General features: G+C 40.7%; 1 protein-coding gene across 31 annotated transcripts in view; it reads left to right on the top strand.

Annotated features, from left to right (window-relative positions):
• Positions 1 to 20296, top strand: part of Rev1 (REV1, DNA directed polymerase) — a 72810-nt gene that overhangs the window by 22354 nt on the left and 30160 nt on the right. For 21 of the 31 annotated variants that reach the window (XM_087566070.1, XM_087566065.1, XM_087566072.1 and 18 more), the window contains 4 exon segments: positions 3347 to 3410; positions 4163 to 4289; positions 9677 to 9845; positions 17498 to 17650. In XM_087566070.1, coding sequence (XP_087422196.1) covers positions 3357 to 3410; positions 4163 to 4289; positions 9677 to 9845; positions 17498 to 17650 — 503 coding nt within the window. In that variant the 5' untranslated portion in view covers positions 3347 to 3356. 31 annotated transcript variants of the gene reach the window in all.

Genomic DNA, 20296 nt, shown 5'->3' with positions numbered 1-20296 from the left:
ACATCTTCATCTGAAGGCTGCTAGCAGAATACTGGCTTCCAGGCAGCTAGGGTGAGGGTCTTAAGCCCAAACCCACAGTGACACACCTACTCCATCAGGGCCACACCTCCTAATAATGCCACTCCCTGGCCCAAGCACATACAAACTTTCACACTCCTGCTGCTGAAAATGCTTTCCTTGAGTTCATTTGTTAAGAGCTTTGCTCTCCCCTCCATAAAACAGGTAATTTCTTATTCTGTAGCCCTTGCTGGCCTTGAACTTGGAACTCCTATGTAGCCCAAGCTTACCTTGAACTTTTGGCTCTCCTCCTATCTCAGACTCCTGAACAACAGGCATGATCCACCATATTTGTATTTTGTTTTAAGGCTAAAGACTTTTATAGATTATCCTTTTATAAGTTAATTTTTATCATTTTTTCTCCTTGAACATAGCATGATTACTTAAAAGGCTTAAGTTCACTACCCACTAAGATTTCATTCATTGTATAGTCTATTTCTTTGTGTCATGGTCGTATTTGTAAATTGGCTGTAGAGACAAGTAAACAAACGTGCTGTCCTTGCTTCTCTGCCAGGGTTACCTCAGTCCACTTGACAGATGAACTAATGTGAGGTGGGGTTTAATTTCTGCAAAGCTTGATTTGTTTCCTTCTAGTTTGTTCTTCTGTCTAAGATGGTAACCCCAATACAGAGATCAGTACATTTAGAAGGTTCTTGGACTCCAGTTCTCATTCCTTTAGTGTGGTGGTTGTTTAAACATGGCCACTCTTCAGCCACTCCGCTGCAGTTGACAGATTATTCTCAGAGGGGAAAGCATCCCATTGGGGAGAAGCAGCAGGTCTTTGTAAATTTTGTTCTCTTCTGATACTTGACTAATTTCCACTACTTGGGAGGAGTCTTTGCCTTGCGACCATTTTGTATAGAAAACATAGTTTTATTTTCTTGTGGGGCTTGTTTGGTTTTGTGTTTTTCCTTCAGTATTGACACCAAACCCATAGCCTCTTGAATGACAGGCAAGTGTTGTACCCCTGATCCATATCCATAGTCTTTCTCAGTGTCATACATCAGTAAGGAGTTTTTCACTGGCTTTTTTTCACAGCAGAAGGTGCTCTTTAATAATCTAATTAATTAAATACATTAAAATTTTTTCTTTATTCTTCCATGTCTGTCTGTCTTTGACTCTCTCTTTTTCCTCCCCCTTCCTTTTTCCTTCTTTTCCTTTCTCTCCCCCCCCTTCCTTGAGACTGAGTGTATGTGGTCCAGAGTGGTCCTGAACTCATTCTGTAACTGAGGCTGGCCTTTAACTCCTTATTCTCCTTCTTCTACCTTCCACCATGCCTGCCTTTAAATTTTAAGATATATTTTATTATTTGATTGACTTTTCACTTAGCAGCAAAATGGTGTCTTAGTTACTTTTCTGTTGTGATAGAGCACCATGGCCGAGGCAGCTTATGAAAGGTGAGGTTTGTTTGGGCTCACAGTTCCAGGGAACTACTGCCCACATGAGGGAGAGCATGTCAGTAAGCAGCAGGCACGGCAGCTGGAGCAGAGTGCTGAGAGCTCACTTCTTGGCCACAAAGTACTAAGGAGAGAGCAAACTCAAAATGGCAGCGGTCGTCAGCCTCTCAAAGCCTCTTCATGACATACTTTCTCCAGCAAGGCCATACCTGTTAATCCCTTCCAGACAACGCCACCTGTGTGTTCAAATGTCCGAGCCTGTGGGGACATTCTCACTCCGATGACTGTGGGTGGTTGCATTAAATGACTGTGGCATGCACATTAGCAGAATTCTCAAGCCATTGCTTGTAAAAGTGGGTGCATAGATTTGAGAGTTTTTTTGAATCAGTCATTTTGTTAGGAATTTCTTTGACTCTTAAGGGATGAAGTCATTAAGACTAGCAAATAAGCCACTTAAGGAGAATTTAAAAGAAACATCTGGCAATTCTGGGCTTTATAATGAACACACCGTGGAATACCCTGGCACCTGCCGGGAGCAAATTTAAAAGCAAACCTCTTTTGTCCACAGAATTAGTAATTTATTCTCAAGGTCTTTTACATATGCCCCTAAAACATTTTAATTGTTTCTCACTCCTAGAACTTAGCTGACAACTTCTGCATGACTTTAGCCATCTTTCATGTATATAAAGGTCGTTAATACAAGTGTCAGGAAGAGAAACCAAATCAAAACCATTTCAAAAACTAAATTGTGTGTGGATAAAATTTTTTTTTTCTTTTTTCTTTTTTTCGGAGCTGGGGACCAAACCCAGGGCCTTGCGCTTGCTAGGCAAGCGCTCTACCACTGAGCTAAATCCCCAACCCCGGATAAAATGTTTTAAGTGTTAAATATTCTCATAAATCTTACCAACGCTAGCTTAACTTTGATAGTGTACATAAGTATATAAACCTATGTAATTACAGAACAATCTAAATATTGTATTAATTTATGAAAGATAACGCAGTGATAGCCCAACTTGTGACTAGAAGAACTGGACTTCATAAGAATTCATTTAGTGAATTATTTTGTCCTTAGAATGACTTAACTGGCTTTCTGTCCCTAAGCCTGAAGCTTGAGACAGCCATCATTTGGTAATCTTGGTATTGTGGTACAGCTGATTAAGTGTTACCTTAAGGACACCACATCTAGGGGCCAGAGAAATGACTCAGGTTAAGAGCGCTGGCTGCTTTTCTAGAGGATCTGAGTTCAATTCCCAGCACCCACATGTCAGCTCACAACTGCCTGTAACTCCAGTTCCAGGAGTTCTGGCACCCTCATACAGACTTACATGCAGGCAAAGTTATCAAGACACATAAAAAAAACCATAAATTATGTTTTTTAAAATAAAAATGCCAGATCTATTAATTTGTTGTCATGATAATCATTTCCCTATGATACATTCTTTTAATGAACTTCTTGGGGAGACCTTTTGTAGGACAGATGTGTTACACTGTGTGTGCATTCTTGAGTATCTAGTGTGACACAGTTTAAGAGCCGTTGTAGATCTTGATGAAGGGATTTGGCTTGTTTAATTAGTGGTAACAAATAAGTGTGATTGTGTTGGGTTTATTGATGTTTTATGCAAAGTGAATGTTAAGTGTCGTTCCTTTCCCTACCCAGCCCTTAATTCCCAGTTGAAAAGTGTTTAAACATGAGGCTTAACCATGTAGGGAGGGGGCTCTGGACAGATTGCACAGATAAAGCCACCGAGGATGGTGCATTGAGGAGGTTCACTTAGCATTGAACTTCAGTCTATGTCCATTGAGTGTCTGAATTTTCAAATTTCCCATTTTCTTTGATAAAATGTCCATGAAGAGTACATTGTGGCTAAGATTGACTGTTTTTCTCTCCACAGAAGCTCCACCATGAGGCGAGGTGGATGGAGGAAGCGAGCAGAGGAGGATGGCTGGGAAAAATGGGTGGGTTTTAGTGAATAGTTAAATGTCTAGATGACTTTTGTTCATTTTAGTTTGTCATATGGCTTAAGGTATAACATGTGATTTTTATTGTACCAACTTTTTCTGTTTTTCACAGTGCATTGAACACCTTAACATTGTCCATAAATCCTAACCCTTGAACTTTATTTTACTGTCAAGAGTTTTGTCCTGAGGAAGTAGATATTTTTACATTCAATTTAATATATTTTATCTCAGCATTGCTAATACTGAGAAATAGGAAAAAAATATGTAAATCTCCAGTAGATAGGGTGTGGTCAGTTAGCAGTCTGTATGGTGAAGAGAGTGTAGTCAGTTAGCAGTCTGTATAGTAGAACACTGCAGCTATTGCTCAGCTTGTCATGTTACCTGGAGTGATAGCTTTGAGTAAAGCAGTGGGAATAAGGAATAGTACCTGTGTGTGTAGACACAGAAAGGCTTGAAATAGCTTTCCAAAATGTTAGTGAATGGGATTGCATCCATTTTAATTTTCTTTATATCTGTTTCCTGAAAACAATTATAATGAACATGTAAAATTTTAATTAAAAACAAGTGATTTTCTGTTTGGACAAATTGTGCACCATAGTTGTCACCTATAGCTTTACTTCGAAGACACAATAAAACAGTCGCCTAATTATTTTAAGGTTTAAAAAGGTGAGAAGACTGTACTGGTCTTTAAAAGTGTGTGGCAGGCAGCTGTAGCGGCTGTTCATTCTCGTGCCTTTCCTTGCTTGTAGGGTGGATACATGGCTGCCAAAGTCCAGAAGCTGGAGGAGCAGTTCCGCTCAGATGCGGCTAAGCAGAAGGATGGGACAGCGTCTGCCATATTTAGTGGAGTTGCCATCTACGTTAATGGATATACAGGTTGAATTCTTTTTACTTTCTTGGTGCCCAATTTTATCATGAGCTTTTTAGGATTGGGAATATTTTTATATCTTGTCCAGTTATTTATCATCCATATTATTTACTTCTCTGTTGCTGTAATGAAATTCCATGACCAAGGCAATTCTTGGAAGAAAGTTTATTTTGGTTGTGTTTCCAGAGGGATCAGACCATCATGGCAGGGAGCTGAGAGATCACATGTTAAACCCGAATCATGAAGCCGAGAGAGTGAACAGGAATTGAGGCTAGTCTACATACTAGCCTCAGAGCCTGCCCTAGTAAGGTGTAGCCTGTAAGGTTAACACCAGGGTTCAGATATTCGAGCCCATGGGAGACATTCTCATTTAAACCACCACATTCCCTCCCAGGCTCCAAAGGCTCAGCAGCCATTTTTATAATGTAGCCAGCATGTATTTAATCCTTCAAAGCCCCCTACGTCTTCCCCAGTTTCAATAAAACCCTGTGACTTCTAAAAGTGAATTAATTTCGACATACAGTGGCACAGATACACATTACTATTCCTAAAAGGAAGAATGGGGACATAGTCGGAGAATGCTGGACCAAGCAAAACTGATGGATAATGCAGCATGTAAACCCCAAGTCCCCTGGCTTAGAATTGGCAGCTGTGGGTCATGACCCATTTGCAGGGCTGCCTAAGACCATCTGGAAACATGTACTTACAGTATAATTCATGACAGTAGCAAAGTTAGTTATGAAGTAGCAACAAAAATAACGTTATGATTGGGGTCACCACAGCACATCCACAGGAGCTGTATTCAAGGATCTCAGGGTTGGAAAGTTGAGAACCACTGCTCTTTTACTGTTGTGCATGTGGTTTGCTAATAATTTCTCAAGTGTTTGTTTTGTTTTGTTTTGTTTTCCTGGGCCAAACATACAATTTTAATGATTAAGTAACAATTTAATTGCTTTTATAATTTAAAAACCTTGTCAATTGGGAAAGTTGTCCATTACATGGAGCTCAGACTATTTGTAGGGATCGGTTATTCTTCATGTCACCCAGTGGGTCCCAGGGATTGAATTCCGATTGTTAGGCTTGGCAGCAAGCACCTTTTCTTATCCAGGCAGCCGCTGTCTCTGCAGTCCTTAACGGGAAACACATTCCAACAATTGTGTTTCCAGATCTCCTCTGGTAAGAGTTTATATTTTTGTGGCCCATTTTGAGGTTTGGGTTCATTTGATATCCCCACCCCCACCCCTACCCCCGTGAACAGCCAGCAAACTCACTTGGGGATTGGCAGGATAGGTCATTGCACAGGTAAAGCGTGCTTTCTGTGCAAGCCTGATAAACTGAGCTTGACCCCTGGGACCCATCTAAAGGGGAAAGGAGACAACGGACTCATCGGAGCTGGTCTGCGAGCTCTACATGTGAGCTGCCACACGCATGGGCACCCCTTCCCCGTTGTACACAAGAGTAAGACCGTTTTTAAACAATCATTAGGGCATGTGTGAGTGGGTGTGTTTCTGAGTTCTCTCTCTCTCTCTCTTTTTATTTTTTACCCAGACAGAGCCCTGCTGTATAGCTCAGGCTAACCTTGAGGGTGTGCTGCTCATGCCTCAGCTTCTCTAGTGTTGGGATTATAGCTGTGAGTCACTGTTCTCCCTGACTACTCCCCCTATGTCTGTTCCTGTAGCAGTGCCACAGTTTACGTTATTGTCCCCTGGAGTCAGCCTTACTGTAGTGTCCTTTCCTTGCTTCTTCTGAATGAAGTTTGTTTGGCTGTCCTGGTCCTGGGCCTGTCATGTAAGCATTAGAATACATTCTGGAGTTAATCCTACGTATACAGTAACCTTGCTCTGGACGTGGGTAGTGAGTAGTGTCAGACACACAGATCAGTGGGTAGAGTTGACATTTTCTCTGTTTCCTAGTCAGTGAGTCTTCTTTCCCATTTTACTTTATTTTAGTTGATTGAACAAATATATTTTAGATTTTCCTTGAGTATTAGGAACTGTTTGAAAAGATATTGATTGAAAAGAAAGTGATTGATAGAGAATGTTGATTTTTGTAACAAAGTCTGTGAGTTAGATGGGAGCCAAAGGAAAAATGTCTCAGAAGCTTATGCTGTCGGAGTTGGATAAACAGGCGTTTTCTTGGTTTTGATTAAAGCAGTGCTAGTGTTGCTTGGATTTTGTCTTATTTTTTATTTCCTTTGTCAGGTTTGCTCAGGTTTTACTTATTTATTTACTTTATGTTAGTACACTGTTGCTGTCTTCAGACACCAGAAGGGGTCATCAGATCTCATTACAGATGGTTGTGAGCCACCATGTGGTTGCTGGGAATTAAACTCAGGTCCTCTGGAAGAGCAGTCAGTGCTCCTAACCGCTGAGGTTTCATGACTGTTTTTATACTTGGGGAGTTTTGTTTCTGTTCTTTGCCTCTGATGACGCCTATGAACTGGATTTGGTCGTTATCCATGGAGATGCAGATCAAATTAGATTTTTCCTTTCTCTAAGCCAGTCTGTAGTGTTGAATTGTATCTCAGCACTGCTAGAAACATTTTCTTTGAAACCTGAGTCTTATCCCTTTGTGTCTAGGAGAATCTTTTGTGAACTGGTAGACCAGAGAGCACACCAGAGCCTTTGCTATTTCTTTGCTTCCTCTCTTTATGTGTCTGACTCCTCAAAATGTTCTTCCTAAAAGAGCCCTTGTGCCTCCTCGAGTTGTTGAGGCCCTTTCCAGCTTTCTCTTTGTTCTTTGCATGTATTGTACTCGGCCTGTACTTGTTTATCTGGCTTCATGGAGAGCACAGGCTTGAGTTTGGTTCTTAGACTATCTTGGGCTACTGTAACAATACAGCCCAATGGAAAGAAACAACTTAAGGATACAGGGAAGCTTGTGTTTAAGCTCACAGTTTCAGAGGACATAATGACAGCAGAAACTTGTGACAGAAGAACTGTTCACTTCATGCCAGAGAGGAACCAGGGAATACAGCAAGAGGCTTGGGCAGGGTGTCCTCACCTCAGAGGCTTGCCCACATGCCCTGCTTCCTCCAGATGGCCATCCCACTATAAATCCCACTGATTGGATCAGACCCCTCTTCTGCTAATTACCTCTGGAATGACCAGTGCAGACATACTCAGATGTGCTTCCTCGATTCCTTAGGTGTTCCTTAATCCAGGGAAGCAGATAATCAATAGTCATCATCACATTGATGCTTAGTATTATTTGCATGAAAAACTGGATAAAGTGATTTCATATTTGTATATTAGGATGGTAAAGTATTTTCAATCATATGCTTATATAAATAGCCATTTTTCTCACTCTCTGTTCCTTTTATTTATTGCAATTAGCACATACTGTAAATTTTGCTAATTTTTCTATAGTACAAAACTGCATCATACCATGATTGTCGGAACTTAGTATCTGTGTAAGTTATATAACATGGGGGGAAAAGCATGAGATTTAAGAAAAGGAAAAGGCAGGTGGTTCCTGGAGGGAGTCTCTTAAGAATACCCTCCCTCCCAGTTGTAATATCACCATACTGCTGGGAGTGGTCTGAACCAGAAACCATAAAACAATGATCAAAAGCAACTTGAGGGGAAAGGGGTTTCTTTTGCTAACACTTTCTTTCAGGGCACAATCTTTTTTTTTTTTTAAAGTACGCGTCACTGTCTTCAGACACACCAGAAGAGGGCATCAGATCTCATTACAGATGGTTGTGAGCCACCATGTGGTTGCTGGGAATTGAACTCAGGACCTCTGGAAGAACAGTCAGTGCTTTTAACCGCTGAGCCATCTCTCCATCCCTAGGCAACAGTCTTATCACTGAGAGAAGGCAAGGCAGGGAAGTGAAGCTCTGTCCACTGGTGTGCATAGCTTGCTTTCTTATACAGCCCAGGACCACCTCCCTGGAGGTGGTAGCAGTACCCACAGTGGTCTGAGCCCTCTCACATGGATCGCTAGTTAAGAAAATGTCTGAAAGACTTGTCTATAGGCCAGCCTAATAGAGTGATATTGCTTGGGACAAGTGAGAGGGCTCACAGGGCAAAGATGCTCACCTCATAAATATGGTGACCTCAGTTCAAACCACTACTACAAAAAAGTGGAAAGAGAACAAGCTTCACAAAATTGTCTTATTAACTTCCAAGAACAAATGCTATGGCATGTCTGCTATTGGAGGATTTTTCTTCCAGTGAGGGGAGACATAAGACATAGTCTGTTTCCTCCTCAGGTCCCATGATAAACCAAAGCTTGCCCTAAGGCAGTGGTTCTAACCCTCTTACTGCCCTAGCCCTTTAATAGAACAGTTTCTCAAGCTGTGCTGACCCCAACCATAACATTATTTTTGTTGTACTTTATAGCTGTTATTTTGCTGCTGTTATGAATCATAATGTAAATATCTGTGTTTTCTGATGGTCAAAGGTGCCCCTGTGAAAGGATTATTTAGCCCCCACCCCCACCCATTGGGTTCATAACCCACAGGTTGAGAATCAGTGCCCTAAAGAATGAATGAATTTATTTTTTTTTTCTTTTTTCTTTTTTTTTTTTTCAGAGCTGGGGACCGAACCCAGGGCCTTGCGCTTGCTAGGCAAGCGCTCAACCACTGAGCTAAATCCCCAACCCCATGAATGAATTTATTAAGTTTACATTGTATAGCAGTGTGTAAAGGATTTCAGGCAGGAATGTGAATAACCTCACAGGAGCCCTTGGAAGCACACCACAGTGTGGAGAATAACTTCCAAGGCTGTGAAGAGGGAGCCCCTTCCCTTAGCTTTCCAACCTATTTGCTCAGAGCCCCTGAGGCCAGTTATACTTAGGGCAGAATTTGTATGTAAGTGCTTGGGAAGCATAGCTGGATGCTCGGGAGTGTGTCTGTCTCCTGTGAACTACTGTGGACAGTCCACAGGCCCAGAGCTGCTTACAGGTACAGTTTAGCTAGGGTGAGGGAGTAGTGTGGCAGCAGACGATGCCGCAGCTGAGAAGGTGCTCCTGATCAAGGAACAGACAGACAACTTGGAGCAGGCATACATTTTCAGGGGTGAGAGGCCAAGGCGGAGAACTGCTTCCAGATAGAGAAGTCAGACAGGAGCAGGGAAAGTTTTTTAAAGTCTTGATATCAGATATGCTAAAAACTTATAAGCATTTGCCTTATTAGGATTTGGCACTTACTTGCTCTGCTAGATGTCGTTTGTCAGTAGATGTTTTTGTCTTGGTCCCCTGCAGCCAGGAGAAAATATGTGTCAAGGCAGCGTAGTGTTATCACTCAGTTTCTGTTTTATGGCAGCATAGCCAAGGAGAGTGTGAGCCAGTGTGGTTCTGTCAGTCGGCCTGGCTAAGGGATTATTACAACCTAACGTTCTGCGGCCTTGTACGTTAAACTGTTGATATATTTCAGTACTGACTTTTACAGATCCTTCTGCTGAGGAATTAAGAAATCTAATGATGTTGCATGGAGGTCAATACCATGTGTATTATTCTAGATCCAAAACGACACACATCATTGCTACAAATCTTCCTAATGCCAAAATTAAAGAACTAAAGGGGGAAAAAGTAATTCGACCTGAATGGATTGTGGAAAGGTAAGTTTAAACCAGTAAGTGCTTTTTATTTCTGTTACAAAACAGGCCCCACTTTCAAATGTCTGCTGACTAAGTCTAAACACATGGTATGCCTTGGAAGCCATTTCAAATGCAGAACTGTGGCAAATAGTGTGGCCACCTCAGCTGCCAGAAAGCAGAGGAGATGCACAGGCGGGCAGCACGATGCAGTCATGTGTAGGAGGGGACAAGAGATGCGTTGTCTGTTCAAGTTTCATATACGTAATGCTGGGTGGGGTAGTTTGTTCTTGGGAAGTACCAGTTAACAAAGCCTTGTACTGCCTAGTGGAGCTCGCCTATATGGACACAACAGTGGGCTTTACACAGAGTAAGTTGCATCTTTGTTTATAATGTGTTTGTGTATGCTGGTCAGTTTTTGTTAAGTTGACACGAGTTAGTCATTTGGGAAGAGGGAACCTCAGTTGAGAAATTCCCTCCGTCAGATTATCAATAGGGAAATCTGGAACACTTTCTTCAGTAGTGATTTGTAGAATGTCTCAGCCCAGTGTGAGCTGTGCCACATCTGGAAAGCAAGCAGATAAGTAGCGTTTCTGCACGGCATCTACTAAGAGTTCTGCCTCCATGTTTCTGTCTTGAGTTCCTGCCCTGACTTCATGAGGACTTCTAAGCTGTGTGATGAATTAACCCCTTACTCTCCAAGTTGCTTTCGGTCATGGTGTTTATCAAAGAACTAGAAAGCAAAGTAAGCAGTCTACAGCTTTTTTACTCCCTCCCCCCATGTTAATATAAACAAGCTAATATGGACCTGAATTTCTGACAGTAGGGTCAGAGGAGAACAGTTTGCAATACTGTTACTTTGTTTGGCTTTAATAATATTAAAAACAAGAACAAACAAACAACAAAAAAATAGAACCTAGGGCACTGTACACATCCCTTAAGATTTGTATTAATTTTTGGGTTTTTGAAGGCAGTCTTAGTAGCACAGACTGGCCTTGTCCCCATCTTGGCCCTCCTGTGTCAGTCTCTTGTATGCTGGGAATTGCCACGTTTGGAGCCTATTAGTTTTTGTTGATCGTACTTTCTTATCTCTTTTATTAGTTTAGAAATGATAAAATGTAATTATTGAGCAAATTTACTTATAATTATTTTCTAACTTAGAATAGATCTTCTGGAACTTTGGTGATAAACTGAAATGTAAAAGATGGATTATTTGAAGTTTTATACATATAAACTATATATATATATATACACACACACACACACACATTCACACATATATATAAAATTTAAAAATACATGTAAGTTTATAAGTGAGTTAATACTAAAGTCATGAGTTTATTCATGGATAAATTGTAATAAGTATCATGAGGAGGTTATATGGCTCGGTAGGTAATGTGCTTGCAGAAGTCTGAAGGTCTTTATATATCCCCAAACCATCAAAAGCCAGATCTGCAACACACATCTGGAACTAATATGGTGAGGGGAGGCAGGGGATGGAGAATCCCTCAGGCCAGCCAGTTTTATGTACACAGTAGTATATAAGGAGACCTTGTCTCAAGATTGAAAGTGCAAGCTGGATACCTGAGACTGCCCACTGCTCACACAACACGAATGCTTACATACACATACATACATACTATTTCAGTGTAAGATCATAGTCAGGTTGTATGGTGGGATGCTAATAAAACAAACTTAGAAAGTTCCTTTCTAAGTCAGTCTGTGTGTGTGCGTGCGTGCCATCATGCACACATAAAGGTCAAAGAACAACCTGCAGCAGTCAGTTCTTGCCGTGTACAGTGTGTGCACATGTATCTACATGAATCAAATGTACATGCGTGTGCCCTGGAGGCCAGAAGAGGGCATCAGATTCTATGCAATACTAGTAATACATTAAAAAAACTGATAAGCCATCTCTTCATCCCCCAAATCCTTTTTTCCCTGTAATTATAGTTTTAACTAATTCTACAGAAATCTTGAATGTATTCTACAGAGTTTACTCACCATTGCAAAGTGGATGAAGTCACACAGGAAGCAGGTTGAGAGTAGAAAAGATGATCCTTGGACTCGGGAATAACTTGGGGTTCATGTCCAAATTTAATAATGCTCAGTCATCCTTTAAATGAGTGTATATAACTTAGATGGCCTGTTGACCTCATTTATGGATGAGAAGATTCAGATTTTTCTGATTACTGAGTGTGTCTAATCTATACCATTTATCTAGCCTTGGTATAGAGGAATAGAGTTAGGGGTAACTGGATCATATTTTGTATGTATCTTTTGTGGAAGCATAAATCTCAATATGTAAGATAAATGTCAAATCTGTTATATTATTATAGCATGAAATAGTTTTGCTTAAATCATAGGACTTGGTTTTTGTACACTACTCCTAGTCATGTTGATCTCAGCAGCCTTTAAATGAGATTTTTGTTATACATATTTGTATTTAACAGTTGGTATATCCTATTTTTTTAATCAGTTTTTCTCTGTTTCTTTGAGCAGTTTTAAAGGTGTTTAGAGTGTTGCTTTTGTTGGAATTGCCTAAGTATGCATTAAACCTAAGCAGATATCATAGGCATGATTATAAATCTTGATATTTCCAAGGAACAAACAGTGTGAACTTTGCAGCATAATGTAGAGGTGCTCTTCGGACATCATCCTACTGACCCATCTACTCTGTTAGCCGAGGGAGGGAGCACACTGCAAGAACGCTGTCCTAAGCTTTTACTGATCGCGCTTGGTTTTCTTAGCTAGGGTCTTAGCATTCAGTCCTGCCCATGGCCATCCGTTCCCTTTCATCAGGTTCATGTGTATGTAGCTTGTGCGTGACTGGAGGGAGATAGATGGAGGAGCAGGTTTTGTTTCACGTTAAGGCAGTTTCCCAAGTTTGCTATAGGACTAATTTTTGGAGGTGATCTTTTTTTTCCCCTAATTCCCAAATGGTACATTTGCTTGTTTATAATGTCTTATATTCTGTAGACTATATTGCCATGGAGTAAAACTTGGGGTTCTAACTAATTTAATATAGATATTAAGAACATTACATGTTAATCTTGATATTCACATTATTCTCTCATAGCCCTATGCATTCTGAGATAATTCTTTCTAGATTAACTCTAGCTAACACCAGTGTTTGAGGCTATCTCTCTCAACCACTTACACTTGGTTCTGAAGTGAGTACTAGAAACTAAGCTTTCAGAGATGTAGAGATGGGTCAGATGTGAAAAGTGTTGGCAACTCTTGTAGGCGACCCAGGATTGATTCCCAACACTCACATGGCACGTTATGAATGTCTCTAATTCCAGTTTAAGGCATCTGGTACTTCTTGTGGCCTCTGTGGGCACCAGGCATGCACACAATGCAGACATGTGCAGTCAGAGCACCCATACACATGGAAAGTGAAGAAAAATAAATAAGGTTCCTTACCCTTGAGAATGTAAAACATGAAGGGAACATTGTGGACTGTATAGGAGCAAGAGCAGGAAGCTATAACCATATTCTTTCTGTTTCTTTCTGTTTCTGAACTTGTGCTATTTTGGTAGATGACTAGAAGGTTGGGTAATTTGGAATGGGCAGAGAGGATTTCAGTTCTGGATGCGTAAGGATACCCTAGTGTTAAGTGTACCCTAGTGTTAAGGATACCTTACTGTTCAGGATACTCTAGTGTTAAGGTACCCTAGTGTTAAAGATATCCTAGTGTTAAGGAAACCCTAGTGTTAAGGGTACCCTAGTGTTAAGGGTACCCTAGTGTTAAGGATACCCTAGTGTTAAAGATACCCTAGTGTTAAGGATACCCTAGTGTTAAGGATACCCTAGTGTTAGGATACCCTAGTGTTAAGGGTACCCTAGGGTTAAGGGTACCCTAGTGTTAAGGGTACCCTAGGGTTAAGGGTACCCTAGTGTTAAGGGTACCCTAGGGTTAAGGGTACCCTAGTGTTAAGTATACCCTAGTATTAAGTATACCCTAGTGTTAAGGGTGCCCTAGTGTTAAGGATACCCTAGTGTTAGGATACCCTAGTGTTAGGATACCCTAGTGTTAAGGATACCCTAGTGTTAAGGATACCCTAGTTTTAGGGTACCCTAGTGTTAAGGGTACCCTATTGTTAAGGGTGCCCTAGTGTTAGGATACCCTGGTGTTAAGGATACCCTGGTGTTAGGATACCCTAGTGTTAGGATACCCTAGTGTTAAGGGTACCCTAGTGTTAAGGGTACCCTAGTGTTAAGGGTACCCTAGTGTTAGGATACCCTAGTGTTAAGGGTACCCTAGTGTTAGGATACCCTAGTGTTAAGGGTACCCTAGTGTTAGGATACCCTAGTGTTAAGGGTACCCTAGTGTTAAGGGTACCCTAGGGTTAAGGGTACCCTAGGGTTAAGGGTACCCTAGTGTTAAGGGTACCCTAGTGTTAGCGTACTCTAGTGTTAGGGTACCCTAGTGTTAAGGGTACCCTAGTGTTAAGGGTACCCTAGGGTTAAGGGTACCCTAGGGTTAAGGATGCCCTAGTGTTAAGGGTGCCCTAGTGTTAAGGATACCCTAGTGTTAAGGGTGCCCTAGTGTTAAGGATACCCTAGTGTTAGGATACCCTAGTGTTAAGGATACCCTAGTTTTAGGGTACCCTAGTGTTAAGGGTACCCTAGTGTTAAGGGTGCCCTAGTGTTAGGATACCCTAGTGTTAAGGATACCCTAGTTTTAGGGTACCCTAGTGTTAAGGGTACCCTAGTGTTAAGGGTGCCCTAGTGTTAGGATACCCTGGTGTTAAGGATACCCTAGTGTTAGGATACCCTAGTGTTAAGGATACCCTAGTGTTAAGGGTATCCTAGTATAAGGACACCCAGGCCGTAAGTAGAGAAGATGGATCCTCGTTATTTCTCAGCACATCCTTAGCCTTTGTCATCTGAAGCCCACTCCTGAGAAAAGAAGGTCCATACCCAAATGGCCGTGCAGGCGTTCCATGATGGTTTTCTGACAGAGAATGACAACAGCATTGGCTAGAACCATACAACATCTGATTTCAGAACTATCTTCATATAAGAAAGCTCTATTGTTTTCGTATAAGAAAGCTCTATTATTACAGATGCAGAGGCTATTTTTTTATTTTAAAAATTTGGGATCTGCTTTACCTGCTAATTTAAAGTCATTGGCAGTTGATGAGAGTAGGATATAATTCAGAGCACTGAGCTCTAAGTTTACTTGGAGAATTTTACCTGGGCTACATGGACGGTAAAGCGGGAATCATTCCTCACTCTCTAAAGGATGGCAGACATTGGAGCTTGTACGTGAAACCCAGCATTCGAGAGGCAGAGAGGCAGGAGGACTTTGACCTCTAGGCTAGCCTGTGCTATAGTAGGATAAGAAGACTCATCTAAGTAGATGATTATTTGTTTGTTTTCATGTGTGTGTGCGTGCGTGCGTGCGTGCGTGCGTGCGTGCGTGCGTGCGTGTGTGTGTGTGTGTGATTCTGTCTGCCTGTCTGTCTTAGAGCAAAGACCCCTTATCGTACATTTCTAGAGACAGGGTCTCTCTGAGCCGGAGCTCACTGTTTTGGCTGGACTGTTGAAGTGAGCCGCCTGAGCACAGGAGTTTCAGGTGTGTCAGCACAGCCGGCTACCATGGGTGCCACACTCAGCTCTACGCTCTTGTGGCCAGAGCTTAGCACCGAGTCCTCTCCCTAGCTGGAATAGAAATATTTTAAAAATACACTTTTATAAATGTTTCTGCCCATATACCTGAAGATGTAATTAATGGATAAGCAGAGATAATTGAGTGTACAAGTGATATATAATTGCTTAATATTACAATATATATACTTTTGTGTTCTGCCTTCTACTCATTTTACTAATCATCTTAAGGATCTGTGACTCGAGACCTGCTGTATTTCCGTTGGCTATCTTGTGTTCTAATGTTCTCTGTGGACTTACAAGACTAATCCCGCCAGGCTATGTCGTGCTTAGGAGGGGAACTCGGTCTTATGCCCTTGGGTGCTCGGTGTTGATCTGAGTTGCCCTGCCTGCTGTCCTTGAGGCCCATTAAGGTAGACACATAGGCATGGGATGGATTTAATTTGTCCTTTGCCTCTTGGTTTACTTAAAATGTGCAAGTGGTTTGCATGGGTGTGATTTTGTGCTATCCCTTCGTTATTGTCATCCATGTTGAAAGGATGGAGTTACAAAGGATTCTCGTTGTTAAGTGTTAAGTGTCTCTGTTCGAGGATGCAGGGAGCAGGTGAGTTGTCATAAATGGAGCTGTGGGAGGCACATCTTTGTTTGGGCAGTAAGAGGGGGAAGTAGATGTGACAAAGAATGTGAAGTAACAGATGTCTAATGCGAGGATTTTGAATTTTTTGGTTCTGGTGTTGTAACATAATTTATAATTTTGATTTGCCTTAATACATTTAGGTAAATGAAAAGTAAACCTTTCTAGCTTATATCCTTTACTTTGTGATTTAGTAGTTTTATCATTTAGATGTAGTATTAGGTACATTCAGGAGAAGTATTAAATATCTACCAGTATAATTATACAAAGGACAATGGCTATCTAATTACTTAGTTTCATTTTCAGAGTATCTCACAAGGGTGCTCTGATTGTTGACACAAGACTTAGAGGTGGTTGTCTGTAAGACAGTTCGATTATTTCCCTCAGTTTGTCTCAAGCTATGCAGAAGGTAGAGGAACATTTTTAAAATGTTGACTTTTTTGATTCATGAGATAAATTTTTTTATTATTTTCCTGAATAATTTTAAAGAGAAAGTTTTAGTACTTATCTTTGGTTTATAAACCCAAGACTTAGTGAAAAAGATATAAACTAGGCTGCAGCAATGTCTCCTGTAAATAAGACTCTGGCCGCCAAGTCTCCAACCTGAGTTTGATTCCCCAGGACAGCATAGTGGGAGTCAGAGTATGACTGCCATAGCTGTCCGCTGACTTCCCTGAGTCGATCAGCCTCTATCTGTTCATCTCCATCCCTCCCTCCTTCCTACCCTCCCCTTCAAATGTGAAGGAAGGAGGGAGTAAGACGACAGACATTCCCTTATACTTAAAGATCCACCTGTTTTAAAATTTGTTATTGGCCTTAAATATTATTTGAAATTTTTAAGTGAAATGATATTTATAAAGATAGTAGCTAATATAAATCCTAGCTTATTAGCAAGCAAAGATCAATTTAAGACATCTTGATGAAGGCATACAGGGTGGCATATGCCTGTAGTCCCAACACTTGGAGGGTAGAGGCAGGAGAGGAGTTCAGGGCCCGCCTTCAGCCACATGGGGCTCTGGCTGCTTCAAGACACAAACAGAGCTTGTTTCAGCTCTGAAGAATAAAGGGAGTATGCCGGTATCCCTCAGTACTGGAGTGCTGGAGTTCACTTAGACTTTTGTCATAGTGTCTGAGCTGTAGCAAACACTTATGGTTAAATATGTCTCAGCCCACTAGAGATCATACCGAAAACCTCTTGTCTCTTACAACTCTGATACACACAAAGGTTGTTTAATTATTTTAATATAAATTATTTTGTCCTATATTCTTGAATTTTAGTTTTTACTTGTAATGTATTTAATAGTATATTAAGACCACTAAAACAGATGAGGGGAAGACACTAGGAAACAGATGGCCTGCTAACTTTGATTCCTTAAGCTCATTTCTCCTAGTCTGAAACTGATTTGGTACTGCCTTTTTGTTTCAGCATCAAAGCTGGGAGACTCTTGTCTTCTGTTCCGTATCAACTATACACCAAGCCATCCACTGCACAGAAGAGTCTCAACTTCACTCCTGTGTGCAAGCCTGAGGAGCCTGTACCAGGTCCAAGCGAGATAGCCAAACAGCTCACCAACAGGGTGTAAGTGTGTACATTGGAAAGCCCACAGTATAGCCAAACAGTTCACCAACAGGGTGTAAGTGTGTACATTGGAAAGCCAAACAGCTCACCAACAGGGTGTAAGTGTGTACATTGGAAAGCCAACAGTATAGCCAAACAGTTCACCAGCGGGGTGTAAGTGTGTACATTGGAAAGCCAACAGTATAGCCAAACAGTTCACCAGCAGGGTGTAAGTGTGTACATTGGAAAGCCAGCAGAAAACGTTTGTAGTAGTGAGTATGGCCCTGTTCTACTGAAGACAGAAGCAAGTATTTTAAAAGCCGGGCATTCAATTTTCATAAACACATTAAATATGTATAGGGCCGTGTCTCCTATAAATGAACCAGTTCGTAATAGTTAGAGAAGTACAGTGTAAAGGTTTTCTAGTTACACTAAATTCTCTTATTAGCTAATATTTTAATTTTTTTTGTGGATTTTCATGAAAAGTAATTTCTGATAAGCAGCTTTCTGAAGCATGTTACTTTCCCAGAAACCCAACTAATTGTACCAACTGCACTTTCCTTATACTCCATGTGCAGGGAGTGATTAAAACGCTTACATTTGCAGGTTACTTTTGAAAAACTAAACATTTGTAATTCTAAGTCTGTATATATGTTTATTAGTTGTTGATTCTTAGTTATAGATGTGGGGTGACTCTAGACTTTATTCTGTATGTTTTTTAAATATGTTGATTTACGTTTTAATTGTAGTAATTCAGAGTGCATTAGCTTCTCCTTTAGAAGGCCTGCTGCCTTAGCTTGTGCATCATCAAGTGGGTCATTGGCCCTGCCCTGCCTTTGTCCTTTGTTACTGAGTGGCTGGCTGTGGGAGATGAGGAATCTCACCAGCAGCACACTCACCTAGAAGTCTACCCCAAAATTCTTTAATATACTTCAAACCACTAGTCTTCAGCATACTGTCAAAAAAAAATACACTAGTAACGTGAGGAAAACCACAAAATATGCCTTTTTTCTCCTTAGACCAATGCAAATAGAAAATAGATTTTTCTCAATTTTATTTCTAATGCTAGTTTTAAGAAGATCTGACCTTTAAGATCTGACTTTTTAATACAAATAAAAATATTGTTAGTTACTTAAATGTGTGTTTTGCTGTATATCTTACAGCTGTTCTCCAAATGTGTATTTGTCTAGTCTGAAGTACAGCATAGAAAGAATATGTTTTCTTGCCAGTAATGCGGGTGTTTTTGTTGGTGATTCTACTACTGATCATACAGAGAGTCCTAATATTTTGACCCCGGAAAGCTAATTGTTTTGTTTTTGAGACAGGGTTTCTCTATGTACCTCGACTATCCTGGGACTCAATTTGTAGACCAGGCTGGCTTCGAACTCACTGAGATCTGCTGGCCTCTGTCTCCTGAATGCTGGGGTTTAAGTCCTGTGTCCAGCTTGATTTTTTTTTTTTTAAAGTATTCCATCACTTTGTTATGGTTGGTTGGTGAGGGCTAGTATAATTTACATTTTAAATATATTTAAGTGGATCTTCACTTTCTGCTTTATCCTTGTCTTAACAGACACATCCTCACATTTGGGACTGATGAGGCTTTCTTTTAATTGTTTTCAGTCTGTGTTCTTCTTTCACTGGCCTTTTATGAGTTGGTTGTACTCAGAATTGGCTGTCATAGTGCATGAAAGATTCAGCTAGAGCTTGAGACAAGTAGAAATGGGTGGGGCTTTTGTTTGTTTTTGTATCTATTTTGTATGATTTTTCTATTTAGTCAGACCATCATTACCCAGAAGTCAGGTTGGCACTAGGGTGGTGAGAACCTACCCTATGACAACATCTGATAGGGCTGTAGTCTGACCCTCAGTCTGGATTCCGAAGTGTAATTAGAGTACTGCTGTAGGCAGACATTTGAAAGGATGAATTACTGATGCAATCCAGTTTTGGATATTGTTACTTATATATCTTTATGAAGACAAGTGAATTTCGTGTTATTAATATTACTTAAAAACATGTAGAGTCTCCAGGATGTGAATTTGTGTAGCATTTGTCACAGGTCATGCAGTTCTAAGCTTGTGACCAATGACCTAGATTGCCTTTGGATATCTGTAGCGTCTAAATACACATTTCTGGGTTCATTGTTGAAGTGCTGTCATTTTTCTTGTGAAAACTGTAGTGAATTAATGCTGCATGCTTGCTTCTTCATCACACCAGCTGGAGCAGCAGTGAGCCAGCCGGTGTGTAGCTGGGTGTAGTCTTACCAGCTCTCAGTTGACTGGTGCCAACCGGAGTCTTCAACCCCATCTGTTTCTGGTATTGGATTTAATGTGTTAGAGAATGGCTTACATAAAAAACAAATGTAAAACTAGGAGCAGGGGCTGAGGAAAGCGTATTGTTCATTTTATGAAAAGCAGATGTTACTCACATGGTCAATAAATGACAACTCCTATGCTTTGGAAGTTAGAGGTGTTTTTTTTTTTTTTTAGAGAAAGTTTCAATACACCAGTGGACATGCCTGTCCATGTCTGTAATTTCACTACTTGATAAATGTCAGTAGAAAACCATTTAAGGAGTAGGCAACTTAGACCTTTTTTTTTTTTTTAATAGAAAAGATATAATTATGGTTTAACTTTTTAGTATTTAATAGGGAAACAGTAAGCCATAAAG

Source organism: Rattus norvegicus, chromosome 9, assembly GCF_021556685.1.
Source record: "Rattus norvegicus strain SHRSP/BbbUtx chromosome 9, alternate assembly SHRSP_T2T, whole genome shotgun sequence".
Taxonomy (NCBI): domain Eukaryota; kingdom Metazoa; phylum Chordata; class Mammalia; order Rodentia; family Muridae; genus Rattus; species Rattus norvegicus.
The sequence above is the reverse complement of the archived record's forward strand: the minus strand, read 5'-3'. Positions and strand labels throughout refer to the sequence as shown.